Source organism: Mauremys reevesii, linkage group 3 (genome assembly GCF_016161935.1).
Source record: "Mauremys reevesii isolate NIE-2019 linkage group 3, ASM1616193v1, whole genome shotgun sequence".
Taxonomy (NCBI): domain Eukaryota; kingdom Metazoa; phylum Chordata; order Testudines; family Geoemydidae; genus Mauremys; species Mauremys reevesii.
In genome coordinates this window covers 80,306,359-80,322,032 of record NC_052625.1, presented here as the reverse complement: position 1 = coordinate 80,322,032, position 15,674 = coordinate 80,306,359, and the positions used below count along the sequence as shown (strand labels likewise).

The 15,674-nt window shown below is 41.0% G+C and overlaps 1 protein-coding gene across 5 annotated transcripts in view; it reads left to right on the top strand.

Moving 5' to 3' along the window:
• NTPCR (nucleoside-triphosphatase, cancer-related) overlaps window positions 1–15,674 on the top strand; it is a 52,793-nt gene that overhangs the window by 8,043 nt on the left and 29,076 nt on the right. For 4 of the 5 annotated variants that reach the window (XM_039529328.1, XM_039529331.1, XM_039529329.1 and 1 more), the window contains exons 2-4: window positions 8,940–9,102; window positions 10,023–10,119; window positions 13,728–13,937. In XM_039529328.1, the coding sequence (XP_039385262.1) occupies window positions 8,940–9,102; window positions 10,023–10,119; window positions 13,728–13,937 (470 nt within the window). Of the gene's footprint in view, window positions 1–4,900; window positions 5,205–8,939; window positions 9,103–10,022; window positions 10,120–13,727; window positions 13,938–15,674 lie in introns of those variants that run through there. The other variant, XM_039529330.1, reaches the window with a different exon arrangement.

The following is a 15,674-nucleotide window of genomic DNA, read 5'->3' as shown; positions in this document are numbered from 1 at the left end:
TATAACGCGGTAAGATTTTTTGGCTCCCAAGGTCAGCATTATATCGAGGTAGAGGTGTAGTACAAAATCATCCAAGGGTGGCCATGTGTAATGTACATATCTAAAATATTTTTTTAAATAATGGAAATACTTGTCTACCACCATGTACTTTTCTCTTGCTGATCTATGGTTCTTGAAGCTAAAAATGAATACTCTTAGAACTTTTGTGAAAATGATGAATAACCCTTAAATTGTGGAGAACCATGACATATTAAAACAAAGGTGTGATAAAGGCAGTGAACTGAAAGAGAGCATTTCTACTGAAAGGAAGCACTAAAGAGGACGTGTCAGCCTTTTTCTAGGTAAGTATTTTAGGTATTCTTTTGGTGCTTCTGAAAGGGAAGAACTAACACTATAGCCAGGCATAGTGCCAGCAAGTACTGTGCAGACTTCCTCAGAGTTTTGCCCGTACACTTCACTCTTGACTGACATCCACTTCCCTTTGTTCTATTACAAATCTTCATCTCTTCAGCACAAACAATGAGGCCAAGCACATGTGGTGTTTTGGGAGGTGGGTATACGTCCATCAGAGTCTGTTAAGCTTGCCAAATTCATTTTATTTTGTGACCCAATTAGCTCAGCTTTCCAAGAGCCTATTGTATTACTCTAATTTTATCATCTGTAACAGGAAGTTATCTTTATAACTCAGCAAATGGACTTTCTCAAAGAGAACATAAGAATGGCCATACTGGGTCAGACCAAAGGTCCACCTAGCCCAGTATCCTGTCTTCTAACAGTGGCCAATGCCAGGTGCCCCAGAGGGAACAGAACAGGTAATCATAAAGTGATCCATCCTCTGTTGCCCATTCCCAGCTTCTGGCTAGGGACACCATCCCTGCCCATCCTGGCTAATAGCCATTGATGGACCTATTCCCCATGAACTTATCTAGTTTTTTTGAACCAGTTATAGTCTTGGCCTTCACAGTATCCTTTGGCAAAGAGTTCCACAGATTGACTATGCGTTGTATGAAGAAATACTTCCTTTTGTTTGTTTTAAATTTGCTGCCTATTAATTTCATTTGGTGACCCCTAGTTCTTGTGTTATGAGAAGGAGTAAATAACACTTCCTTATTTACTTTCTCCACACCAGTCATGATTTTATAGACCTTTATCATATCCCCCCTTAGTTGTCTCTTTTCCAAGCTGAAAAGTCCCAGTCTTATTAATCTCTCCTTATACAGCAGCCATTCCATACCCCTAATGATTTTTGTTGCCCTTTATTGAACCTTTTCCAATTCCAATATATATTTTTTTGAGATATGGTGACCACATCCTCATGCAATATTCAAGATGTGGGCCTACCACTGATTTATATAGAGGTAATATGACGTTTTCTGTCTTATCTATCCCTTTCTTAATGATTCTCAACATTCAGTTCACTTTTTTGACTGCCGCTGCATATTGAGTGATTGTTTTCAGAGAACTATCCATAATGACTCCAAGAGCTCTTTCTTGAGTTGTAACAACCAATTTAGACCCCATCATTTTATATGTATAGTTGGGATTATGTTCCCCAATGTGCATTACTTAACATTTATCAACATTGAATTTCATCTGTCATTTTGTTGCCCAGTCACCCAGTTTTGTGAGATCCTTTTTTAGCGATTCGTAGTCTGCTTGGGACGTAACTATCTTGAGTAGTTTTGTATCATTTGCAAATTTTGCCACTTCACTGTTTACCCCTTTTTCCAGATCATTTATGAATATGTTGAATAGGACTGGTCCCAGTACAGACCCCTGAGGAGCACCACTATTTACCTGTCTCCGTTTTGAAAACTGACCATTTATTCCTACCCTTTACTTCCTATCTTTTAACCAGTTACCAATCCATGAAAGGACCTTCTCTCTCATTCCATGACAGCTTACTTTGCTTAAGAACTTTTGGTGAGGTACCTTGACAAAGGCTTTCTGAAAATCTAAGTACACTATATCCATTGGATCCCCCTTGTCCACATGCTTGTTGATCTCCTCAAATAATTCTAATAGAGTGGTGAGGCATAATTTCCCTTTACAAAAACCATGTTGACTTTCCCCCAACAAATTATGCTCATCTACGTGTCTGACAATTAATTATTTTCTTTACTATAGTTTCAATCAGTTTGCCCAGTACTGAAGTCAGGCTTACCAGCCTGTAATTGCCAGGATCACCTCTGGAGCCCTTTTTAAGAATTGGCATCACATTAGCTAGTCTCCAGTCATTTGGAACAGAAGCTGATTTAAATAATAGGTTACAAACTAAAGTTAGTAGTTCTGCAATTTCACATTTGAGTTTCTTCAGAACTCTTGGGTCAACACCATCTGGTCCTGGTAACTTATTATTGTTTAGTTTATCAATCTGTTCCAAAACCTCCTCTAATGACACCTCAATCTGGGACAGTTCCTCAGATTCATCACCTAAAAAGAATGGCTCAGGTTTGGGAATCTCCCTCACATCCTCAGCTGTGAAGACTGATGCAAATAATTCATTTTCTCCGCAATGGCCTTATCATCCTTGAGTGCTCCTTTAGCAGCTCAATCATCCAGTGGCCCCACTGGTTGTTTAGCAGGCTTCCTGCTTCTGATGTACTAAAAAAATTTTTTTTGCTATTATGTTTTGAGTCTTTGGCTAGCTATTCTTCAAATTCTTTTTTGGCCTTCCTAATTATATTTTTACACTCCATTTGCCAGAGTTTATGTTCCTTTCTATTTTCCTCACTAGGATTTAACTTCCACTTTTTAAATAATGCCTTTTTGTCTCTCACTGCTTCTTTTACTTTGTTTAGCCACGGTGGCATTTTTTTGGTTCTCTGTTTTTTAATTTGGGGTATACATTTTAGTTGAACCTCTATTATGGTGTTTTAAAAAAGTTTCCATGCAACTTGCATGGATTTCACTTAGAGCACTGTATCTTTTAATCTAACTTCCTCATTTTTGTGTAGTCCCCCTTTCTGAAATTAAGTGCTACAGTGTAGGACTGCTGTGGTGTTTTCCCTGCCACTGGGATGTTAAATTTAATTATAGTCAATATTACCAAGTGGTCCAGATCCTGTGTTACACTTAGGACTAAATAAAGAATTGCCTCTCCTCTTGTGGGTTCCAAGAGTAGCTGCTCCAAAAAGCATTCACTTAAATGAAATGACCTTAAGTCATTTAACAGCTTTGTTGTTCTTTAAATGATTAGTTTCCTGCATGCTAGAATATTTTACTTACATGTATGACAAGCATCTGCTTGTGAATGGAGCCACCAATATACATTCAGAAAGTCAATAGATCATGCTGACCACAATAAAACACTCCTGACTCACAATTGACACCTTGATTTCTCCCCTCCCATCCCAACCCAGACAATGTTCTTCCCCTGCTGTTCTCAAAAAACCTAGGGAAATAGATTAACCTTGCACTTGCTTTCAAAGCCACAAAATCCAGAGCCTGTTAGGGCAAAGGGTGAGCATATTACAAAGTTAATGACTTCTTTGTAAGAACCCTAGTCACTAGTCCCTTCTCATTTAAAAGTAGGGATTGTCAGCTTGACCGACTCCTGTGATCACAGGTATTCGGATGAGCAAAGGTGGGTTTTGGGTCTAAAGATGGCAATAGGCAGCTAAGCGAAAAATTGCAGTAGGGGCCTAACTCCTAGTGAAATCAAGAACTTCATGTTTACACAGTTTTCTCAACAGCCAAAAAGGCTCCAAAAATTCACTTGTTCTTGTTTAACGAAGGCCAAGAATCTCATGTGACTATAGGATTCCTTCAGTTGGGCCTCTAAGAAAAAACAGGACAGAGCATGAGAGTTGGCAACAGCCTATTGACCATGAGGTGTTGGTAAACACACACCAGGCATTCCCTAGTCCCTTACAGAGTGTAGCAAGTAAAGTCTCATTTAAAAGTAGTAGCTGTGTTAGTCTGTATCAGCAAAAACAATGAGGAGGCCTTGTGGCACCTTAGAGACTAACAAATTTATTTGGGCATAAGCATTCGTGGGCCAGAATCCACTTCATCAGATGCATGAAGGGAAAAAATACAGGAGCAGGTATAAATATATGAAAGGGTGGGGGTTGCTTTACCAAGTGCGAGGTTAGTCTAACGAGAAATCAATTAACCGCAGGATACCAAGGAAGGAAAAATAACTTTTGTGCCAGCCATGTACATTGGCCAAACTGAACAGCCTCTACGTAAAAGAATAAATGGACACAAATCTGACATCAAGAATCATAACATTCAAAAACCTGTAGAACACTTCAACCTCTCTGGTCACTCAATTACAGACCTAAAAGTGGCAATCCTTCAATTAAAAAACTTCAAAAACAGACTCCAATGTGAAGCTGTGGAACTGGAATTAATTTCCCAACTGGACACCATCAGATTAGGCCTGAATAAAGACTAGGAGTGGTTGGGTCATTACAAAATCTAAACCTAATTTCCCCAATACTAATTTCTCCCTACTGTTACTCACACCTTCTTGTCAGCTGTCTGTAATGGGCCACTCTCTTAACACATCAAAAGAGATTTTTCCTCCCTTGGTATCCTGTGCTTAATTGATTTATTTTGTTAGACTGACCTCACACTTGGTAAAGCAACCCCCATCCTTTCATGTATTTATACCTGCTCCTGTATTTTTGACTTCATGCATCTGATGAAGTGGGTTTTAGCCCAGGAAAGCTTATGCCCAAATAAATGTGTTAGTCTCTTAGGTGCCACAAGGCCTCCTCGTTTTTCCTCATTAAAAGACTCTCAGCCTAGCTCTAGGGCATGACCCAACACTGCCTACAGCCCCGGAGGGAAACTCCTGGGGAGGCCCTCAGTGCCAGGCTCCGGCTCCACACACGCTTGTCCCTCAGCCCCACCCACGAGAGAAGGGGCAGGTGAGCGCTAAACTTCGCCTTTGAGTCTGGAAAGGCCCCTGCCCGGCGGGTGCCACGTTAATAACCAGCCTCGACAAATCCCCGCAAGACCCGCTCCCAGGCAGCCAGCACGCGGCCGAGCGAGAAGCGCCATTCGCCGGCCCAGCTCCGGGAAGGGGGCGGCGGCCGCTGCTTTGCAGGCAGCGGGGCGGCGAGCGGGGCCTGCCGGAGCAGCAGCAGCAGGGGCCCTCGTGACAGGCTCCGCCCGCCCGCGGAGCGGGATCGCTGCTGGGCGCCCCCGGCCCCTCACCATGGCCAAGCATGTTTTCCTCACCGGACCCCCAGGTAACCCCCCGCCCCGCTGCGGGGATGCTCCGGGCGCCTGCAGGGCCGCGTTGGGGCTCGCAGCGCTGTGGGGCCCAAGCCAACTCGGGTTGGCAACCATCCCCCCCCGGTCTCCTCGGGTGCAGCGCGAGTCACCGCCCCGCCGCGGGCCCCCGGTGAGTGAGCTGCAGCCGGCCCCGGGCCGCCCTGGGTGTCTCCCCCAGAACTGGCCTCCCTTGAGCCCCTGCGAAAACTTGCCCCCATGTTACGCCGCCTGCCCGGTTACTCTGTTGCAAGCCCTCTAAGTGGCTGCACTTAAACAGCCTTCATCCCAGTTCAGGTTGGTACATTTCCAGCTGAAGTTACACCAGTCTTAATGCTACTTAAACTGGTTGAACTCCGTCTGCGGCGGGGGTCGCACCACTGGAACCCATTCGGTCATTTACACTGTTGCAAAAACCCAGCGTGAAGAGCGGCCATTTCTCTACTGGGTTCTCAACCCGGGGCAGTGGAAATGAGGGAGGGATTGATTGATTTATTTTCTCCATTGAAACGCCCAACAAAACCCTTAAATACAAAAAAGTACAAAAGCTGTTTTTGAATTAATCCAGTCTCCTTTCAAAGAAGTAATCTGCAAGTTGCAGCTCTGTATCTCTTTTCTTGCTGTCTGCGGTTTAGGTCAGAAATGTTGAATTCACTAAATCAAGACCATAAATATACTTTTATTCTCAACAGATTAATGGTATGTAACTTGAATTTCCAGGCACTATTATTTTTTTCTGTGTCTTGACAAATTCCTAGACAACTTTAAGCCCAGATCAATTAAACTGCAAACATTAGCAATTGCCTTCACATTAATATTTTCTGTAATTTAATTGGAATGAGTTAAAATGTTAAGTCTAAATAATGTACAATATCATTTGTCCCTCTATTCTGAGGCGGTAATTGGAATCCCAAATGGATAATCTAGACCATGAGTTGAAGAAGGCTGAGTACTTTATCATTGCAAGGGAATCTGATTATCACTGAGTTAAAACAGGGGCAGCAGAAATACTATTGCTGTTTTGTTACAAGTTTAATTAATAAACCAACAATTCTTACTGCTTAGCTATCAGATTCAGGAAGTGAGATTATATGGGCCTGATTCTCCACTGCTTTGTGCCTTCTGTAGTTGTGTAGAGTGAGCATAAAATGCACAGGTATAAATAACTACAGAAGGTGCAAGACAATAGGGAATCAAGCCTCTTGTGTCTGGATAGTGCCTAAGGCTGCAAAGACCTCATTTATACTGGTTTAACTACATATGATTTTAAATTGATCCAGTTAAAGCAGGACACCCTCCTTCTCCCACATAGGCACTTAAACTAGTTTAAATCTTGTTTATATCCATGTAGTTTGTGCTGGTAAACTACTGAATTAAAATGACCCAGTTACAGATTTAAAATCTATTTAGTTAAACTAGTACAACTTGTCTCATGTAGACAAGGCTGCTGAGGAAGCGGATACTGCCATGCTAGTCATTTTATTTTGATTTGAATGCTCACGGTCATTTTGGCTTCATCTATGCTACAGTTTCCTCTGTATTGTGACCTGCTGCTAATACCAGTGAAGCCAGCTGGAGATTTGCCTAAATATTGGCCCCTTAGAAAGAAGTCTTAAGAGATTCACAAATCCTTGCCATGTAAACATCATAGACAAAACAATAATCATTACAACAGTGAGCTTTTGTTTAGAGAAACATTAGATAGTAATAGAATCATTAGATTTCTCTATTTAACAGGGTGGTGCCGTATTACAGCGTGAGAACCATCATACTGCCAACAACATGTTAGAAAACAATTTTTAAGCACAGGCTTAAAAGCCATTGGTTTCTGCGAAAGCTAATGCTGGTTGGTGAGGATGAGGCATAACTTTGAGGGACATTTTTCTTCATTATCTATTTTATTTTCTGTGCAGCCCACCAGAATACGTGCACCTCATTTAGTCACTAATCTCAAACCAATGGTCTTTGTTAAAAATGCCTGGTTTCTGGTTTTTCAAAAAATTTAAAGGGATTAGGTTTTTTTTTTCATAGATTAATATAATAGTTATACAAAGATAATACATGTGGTTAGTGAGCATAATGAAGTACAGGTATTAATCTCATTAATTTCTCATTCTTTCAATATCCATTGCAACTGTTGCAAAGCCGTAAACTGCAGAAGTAATTACTAAAACCAATGACAGATTAGAAAACTATATTTAGCATGGAGCATTTTTAACATCTAGTATATATCTCACTAAAGAGACGGTCTAAAGATGTTTTGAGTTTTACAAATTGGTTTGAACTAAGTTCTGTCAAATATAGGCATTTTCGTAACTCACCACCATGATATGTGGCTGGTACAACTGTGTTTTAAAACAACTCTTAACTTACCTAGCCTAACCCTGTGCAAACTGTACTATAGATTAGACCGGTATCTGAGGATAAATTGACTGATACCTTTATTACTTAGATATGGAGCTCTATGGGGCAGTCTTCTTCTGTATTTGTACAGCACCTAGCACAAAGGTGTCCTGGGCCATGGCTAGGGCTCCTAGGCGTTACAGTAATACAAATAATAATTATGCTAGTATGCTTGTGCTGTACAAGACACGATAGACTATGGGACAGATGCAGATAGGCGCCTATTTGGATTTTCAGAAGTGCCTATAGCCCAGATCCTCAGAGGCTCCCAGCTTCCATTAAATTATTTAAATCAACAGTTAGGAGCCCCAGTATCTTTGAGGATCTGGGCCTAGGTGTCTAATCCCTATCAAATTAGACACCTGGGCAATTTTTGCAAATCCCACGAGATGTCTGCCTGTGTTGTGACACACCTAAATACCTTTACAAATGTGGCCCATAGTCTCTGCCTCCAGGAGTTTAAAGGCCTGCTCTGCCAGGTACTTGACACTTTTGATCCATAAATAAATCTGCTTTGACAAGACAGCTGACTGGTATGATAAAAGGGATGAAATAATGACACCAGATTTTGTATGAGGTGGAGGTAAATTTGAGTTTAAAATAAGAGACAACCAAGAGGTGTATTTGTGATGTAGCCTGGAGGGACACGTCCATTGTGGGATTAGAGAGAACCTCTGGAAGACTGCCAGCATTCACTTAGAGGAAGAGGCATATTAAATACAGTCTGTCCTCCCCTGGTGGGGTATGTGGTGAGAAGGCTTTTTAGATCCACTTTGGGATGGATTATCTTCCCTTCTGTTTGTTTAGAAGTTTATTCCTTTCATTAGAAGTCATTTTGTCTTCTAGGGCCTGATTTTTCAGAGGCAATGGGCTGTGCACTTACCACTCCTCTGAGGCCAATGGGAGCTGCAGATGCTCAGCGTCTGTGAAAATCAGGCCCAGAGGGAATGCAGTTATTTTTAACCATTTACTCTAAAGATGTGATGAACTCAGACCTTTTTGCCAACGAGAGAACATAATGACACTGGAATAAAGGGAGGTTGTGTACGCCAGAGGCCTATAAACCTTCAAAATGTAATGTGAAACCTGACTTCTGTTCATTCTTTTTTCCCTTTTCCCCCTATCCAGGAGAGTATTCAAATATTAAAACTTTTTTTTGAGAAATCAGAATTATGAAAAACATCAATCTGTATAAAATGTGTGCAACCAGCTATCTGTCTGACAAATGTGATTGCTGCTTCAGAATGGGCAAGTTTAAAATCAGGCTTTATTCTTTGCTTGCACTAATAATGGGCACTTCCTTATTTTAGGGATTGGAAAGACGACATTGATCAAGAAAGCCACTGAAGCCCTAAAATCCTCTGGGGTCCCTATTGATGGATTTTATACAGAGGAAGTCAGAGAAGGCGGCAGGAGGATAGGATTTGATGTCGTCACTTTGTCTGGGAGACGAGGAACTTTATCTAGACTCGGGTACTGCTGTTTTATAGATTAAGGTGGTTACTGCTTATGGGGCAGTCCTGCAAGCCCCTCCATGCATTAAATGCCCCTAGAAGTCAGTGGGATTTCCACACACAGAGGGCTTTAGGATCACATTCTTTGTCTTTAGATTCTCTGGGTCTGATTCACTGTTATCCTTCACTTTTGGAGACATTTGCATCTCTGCCAAGATAACCTAAACCCCCCTACCAACTCAGAATGGTCCTCCGGCTTTCCCACTGGTGCAGAGCAGCAATGAACTGGGTCCTCTGACTTCAGAATGGTCTCTGGGTCCCTGTAGAACAATAGAACATGCAAGCTAGTTTCATGATCTCAGACGCTATTTTTTTCAGGTTGGAAGGAAAATAACTTAGTTCCTCCAATTACTTTCTAAGGGACAGACCTGATGATCATGAATCAGAGAAGATAAGTTCAGATAAGCTGTCTACAACAAGCCACTGACTATCCCATAAATCCCGTAACTGGGTTTTTAACTAGGCAGGTATTTCAGATCCCCATACAGGAGGTCTAAAATACATATGAGTTCAAAGTTTCTCCTGCTTCACTGGACATATTCTCAGCATTTAACACTCCATGCAAAACTTTGGCCTCTTTACCCTGTTATCTGTCTTTCTGAACAATGTTTAATACCACATTTAAATCACACTGTGACTAACCTATGATAGTGTGTCTATATACTAGGAGGAAAAGCTGTATATTTTCTGTTTTGCCATTTGCAGCATATCCAATATAGGGATTTTGTTTGTTTTTTGGAGGGGTGCGGGGAGTTGAATTTTAAAGGAACCTGGCTGGTTAGATAACCACTCCCATCAGCACAGCTAAAAAGTATTACAGCAAATTATCAGCATGTTCGTGGTTCATATTATTTACAAGAACTTTTTTTGTAAATTCAGTTCTGATTCTTCTACTGCAAGATGCGAATATCGTGTTGGACAATACATAGTAGACCTGGTTTCATTTGAGCACTTGGTGCTTCCTGTGCTGAGAAATGTGAGTATCTTATGAAAGCTTCTGGAAAGCAAGTACAACAGAGTATTATAAGAAGGCTTGATAGGTTTAAAGTTGTTGGGTAGCAATAATGACTCTTGTTTTAGGTTTAGCATCCTGCACTCACTGTAGGATCTGAAGGAGGTGCGGGGAGTGGTTCTCCTGTGATCTGAGAGACTTTCAGGAGATCCCTTTGCCTCCTCAAAACCACTCTTCCTGGTCCCCCATCCCTGTGGCAGCACATATCTCGTAGAAGCACCGTATCAGCTGTGACAGGGAGCCACAATCTTGGATATTGGAGGATTCAGCAGCAGATCTTGCTGTGGCAAACTGCTGTTTCAGTTCACTCCTACATCCACAAAATGTGTTCTTTCTTCCTGCAGAGCTGCAGTGGAGGAGTTTCCATGGGCTCCCAAGAAGGGGAGCTTCCTGCAGAGCCTGTTCTCTCTCTTGCTATGATCCACTTTTCCTAGCTTTCCCTTTCCTGCGAAAGTAGAGAGAATGTTTCTGGTGGAAACAGTTTGTTTGGTTTTTTTAAATCAGCGTTTTCCTTTTTCATTAGACTTGTTTCAAGAGACTTGCAAGCTTGTTACATCGGCAGTTGCTGATAGTAACTTGAGGATCTGTCTATTGCTGCTTGCGGAGCACTCTGTTGTATTTTAATTTCCATTCTAGGTATCATCTGTTCAAGGCACATTCAATGGTACAAGTGTTGTCAGCATAGGTTTAAAGAATTTTCACCAGCATCCAGTAGTATAAATTGGGGTCTGGATTTACAATTTCTGTTTCCAGGCTCCACACACACAGTAATGGGAACAATGTTTCTTCACTTACGAAATGTATTGCTGACAAAATTGGCACAACCAGGTGTCTGAAGTGTAAACATTGAAACGGCTTAATGCCTCCAGTGCATGTGTTCCTTTGTGCTCCATCTTCCTCTTTCCTTCCATTCACATGCTGTCTGAAGTTTGTTTGAATCATATGTGAAGTAGGTAGGTGATAACACATCAGATACTGTGCTTGTAGTGAATAATAGGTAACATCCTTACTGGAATTGCTGCTCTCCTACCCCTCGCCCCCAGATTAAACTAGAACAGATCTTTTGTCAGCATCTTCAAGTAAACATTGCAACAGCTGCTGACACCACTACTAGAGAAACCCTTTTGATGATGATTTAACTACATTGCTAAAATTAGATTAGGCTAGGGGAGAAGAGAATTTTGCAAGGCACCTGGAAAGGACAGGGAAACAGAGGGGGTAGGAAACAAAGATGAGGTTGAGGTTTTTTGCCTATCTAACACTTTGGAGAAGGAACAAAAATATAACCGTATGGCAACAAGGAGGATTGAAGTAATGTAAAGGGGGTAGGAGGACAAAGGGGAGAGACGACATTAGTAATATTTACAGATTTTGATTTTTTTTTAAATTTTAAAAATGAAACCTCACTTACAGTAAACTTAATCTCTGGGGAAAAGACCTCACTAAACAAGGGCTGCACTTCGTATACTTACAAAGGATAATGTAACTGATTATTTAATAATATAAATTCAACACTGATCTTACTAAAGGGACTCAAGGAGTAGTCACTTTGTTCACAAGCATAATGGAGCTGTGTGTATGTGTGAAAGAGAATCAAGAATAGAAAGGAGTTGGAGAATTGGGATAGGGCCTCATCCTGCTCCCATTGAAAATAGTAGCAAAAGTCCTATTGATTCAGTGGGAGCAGGATCTTGCCTACAGGTGGTACAGAATGGGAAAGCAATAGTGTGAAAGGGAAGGACAGCATCAGATTGGAATAGGAAGAGACCAGTGGAAAGTAAGGGTAGGTGAAGCAAAGTAGATATATAAGAACTAAAGGGGAAGGTAGGTATTGCAGAAGGGTGGCAAGCTAGTAGAAGTATAATAATACAAATAATCTTAGATGGTTACCAGTAAATCTACAGGGATCTCATTAATATTTTTGTAGGGACTATGGGACATCACCATATGCCGGATAGTTAAAGTCCTTTAGAGGATGGTTTGTAGAAATAACAAAATATATCAGATGTTAGTCTCTGAGTTCCAAGGCCCCACTACAATTTACTGGAAAATGTAGACTGTCAGTTTAGAATGGGATTAGCCTGCTTTGATCACAGAGCCTCTTGGAACAGGTATATGCTACTTAACATATTTGTGGGACTGCTTAGACTGTATGGGCCAGCTCCCACGGACTTCACCGGGAAATAGAGTGAATGCTAAAGTGGGTTCTGTTTGGGGCTCTGGAAATTACATCTGAAGGGACTGAGGATTCTGTATAAAGAAGCAGCTCCATTTCTTAGCACTTTTCCTAGTAGCAGGTACTGACTTTTCAGTTCACTGATCTGTGAAAGGGTTTTAGATAAAACTCTACCCCACCCTGCAGGGACTCAGCTCTGAAAGGTTTTAGGAAATATGTTCTGTAGTGCATCCATTTTCAAAGGGGCTAACATTTTCTAGCTTCACAAGGGACAACATGTAGACTGGTTTCTCCTTAAGTTACATACATAGGTGGTGTCTGCACTTATCCATGGATTAACAGTGGAGTTTTGACTTGGGTTGATTTGCTGCTTACAGACATAAATAATAGAACTTGATTTTTCAGTTGTTAGCCTCAGAAGAGGGTGGTGAGCTCGCTTTCATCTAATCTGTAGCCTGTCGGATTTCTGTACTTTATTGGTTTATGTGCCATCTTAAAAAGTAGTTGTGAAGTTAATGGATGAAGCAACGAGCGCCTATACTATCAATGGCACGCATATCACAGTTTGGAAACCCCTGCCCTAATTATAAGTGTATTTATCTGTTGACCCATGCAAATGCAGAGTTTTGTGGGTGCAATGATGTGAATGCAGCTTTGAAAATGTAGTGCCCTTCAGACTTAACTACAGTAGCTGGCATGTAAAAATATTATCACATCTCTACCAAGCAGTAGCAGATGTTGAGGCCTTGCAAGTCAGTTTCCTTGGGAGAAGATATCAGTAATTTGGAGTCTAAGCATTTTCTTATTGTAACTTGTTCTTTATACTATATACACCAGTCATTGAACAGAGGTGGTCACAAACCACAAGCAGACATTCTCCTCTTTCTAAAATCTTAGCCCAAACACTAATAACTTGTTCATAGGAAGCAACTCTTCACCAAGAATTGACTCTAGTTAGGGAGATTAAGTTGGAGAGCAAACTCTCCTGCTGTTTCCAACAGCTTCCCCCAAAAGGACCTACATCACAAAACTAAAAACAATATACTACATCTTCAAAGATTCTACACTACTCACAGGCTAAGAAAAATAACATGTAAAATGGTGTGACTGCGTCATCAGGTGATTGCTGCCCTAAAACTGCAAATCTCAGTCAAGGAACAACTGTTGGGTCTTCCTTTCTTCCCATCTGGGATCCTGCTGTTTTGCTAGGTAACAGGCTGGTTGGCTGCTGGCATCCTTAGCAACTGGGGTGACTGGCTTTTCTGCCCTTATGCTCCGGCACTATTTCAAAGAAATGTTACTCCTGAACTGACATTTCTCCCACAGAGAAGAGTGGCTCTTACTTCAGTCTTGATTTCTTCCTGCTTTTTAATCCATTTGTGTATCTTTTCTGTAGGTCGATCTTGGCAGTGACACAGGGAAAAAAGTGCACGTAATAGATGAGGTTGGTAAAATGGAACTCTTCAGCCAATCTTTTATTCAAGCAGTTCATCAAACTCTGACTGCTTCAGGGACCACAATTCTTGGAACTATACCAATACCTAAAGGCAAGCCATTGGGTCTTGTGGAGGAAATAAGAAGTCGGAAGGATATTAAGGTGTTCAATGTAAGTAATCTCTGATACTTTTAAGGAGCCTTTCACCTCTAGGTCACCAGTGCGAATGTGGCTCAATTTGAATGCTATCAATGGATGCCCATTGGATAGCCCCAATGAAATGAAGGCAGTGGTCTCAGTTGAGTTCTTAGTGGGCAGATGTTCATATCACACACAGAAAAAGCACAATGGGCACTTTTGTTGGCAGACTTTCACCAGAGAAACTAGAGATTGAATGAATGGGTCTGTTGAAGGAATATTAGTATTGTTGTTTCTAGTGTTCCCATCACCATGGTATGAAAGTGCCAGACCAGTATTCGTTCATTCTTTCAAGTATAGTTCATCTTTGAAAATTGTCCTGCAGAACCTTTGCCACCAATGATATGTGAGAAGAAAATAACCTACCTTGACACTGAGCTCATTTTGAGTTTGCAGGATTGGTAATTAGAGGAGAAAGAAGGCTTTTGTTTTTTTGTTTTTGTTTTTTCCTTGTAAATTCAGCATGCTTTATCTGGAGTCACAATAACATGGAACCCATTGTTACAACACTTAGTTTTCAGATAGGAACTGCACTTTAAGACCCTGCAAATCAAGTGTAGACAAATTATCAAATCCTTATCCTAACAGTTATGTAGTCTCCTCATAGAAATACCAGTCTAAGAGGTTTGTTTATTAAGCATCCAGAAAGATGCTAAATGTTTAACAAAACAAGCAAAAAAAATAAAATTAAAAAATTGGTCTCTGCCCTTTAGTTTAATTTTGGTTGATATTTTCTGAAACTAGCACACAGAATTAGAACATATTGCCAGAACAGAACAATAGATTCTTATGAACTACAAAAATTCAATAAGTGTGACTTGTCAGAAAATTAAGATGCATGGAGAGAATGTTTTAATGCAATACACCATACAAGTAGATACTAATGTATTGTAGTTCATGATTAGGGTGATGCAAGTTATGATGCGTGCTTACTATATTTTGTGTACATCAGTAATTAAGACTGAATAAATGATGAAAGAAAATAAGTAATTCTTTTGATGCTGCTTTATAGGCTGAATGATCTTATTTAGTGGTGCTGTTTAAAGTACATAATCATAGAATATCAGGGTTGGAAGGGACCTCAGGAGGTCATCTAGTCCAACCCCCTGCTCAAAGCAGGACTAATTCCCAATTAAATCATCCAACAGATTTTTGCCTCATATCCCTAAATGGCCCCCTCAAAAATTGAACTCACAGCCCTGGGTTCAGCAGGCCAATGCTCAAACCACAGAGCTATCCCTCCCCCATGAAAATGTCTGCCTTACTGTGCCATGCAGCACCCCTAAATATTCACTTATAGTGTCACATGTTATGTGGTGCGTGAAATTATACTAATGGCATGGGATGGGCCTCTTCCCGCCCCACATTGGAAATATCACAGTGTTCTTACTAGGAATGCCATTGACCATTTCTGCATCACCTAAGAACCAGTGCCTTGTATCTGCAGCATCAATTGTGAGTTAACCATCCCTGTCATCAACCACTATATGCTTTAATGTCTGCTCGCTTTAAAACCCAGGAAAGCCAAATTTCTTCATGGTAGCAGGCCACATCTTCCTTACTGAACATCACAGCATCACTCATGCCATCTCCACCTATGCCTCAGCAGACTTCTGGACACTAGGCCATCTCCATTCACTATTGAAGTCAATTGGAATTTTTTGCTGTTGCCTCTACTGGGACTAGCACTGTAGACAACTGTATCACATT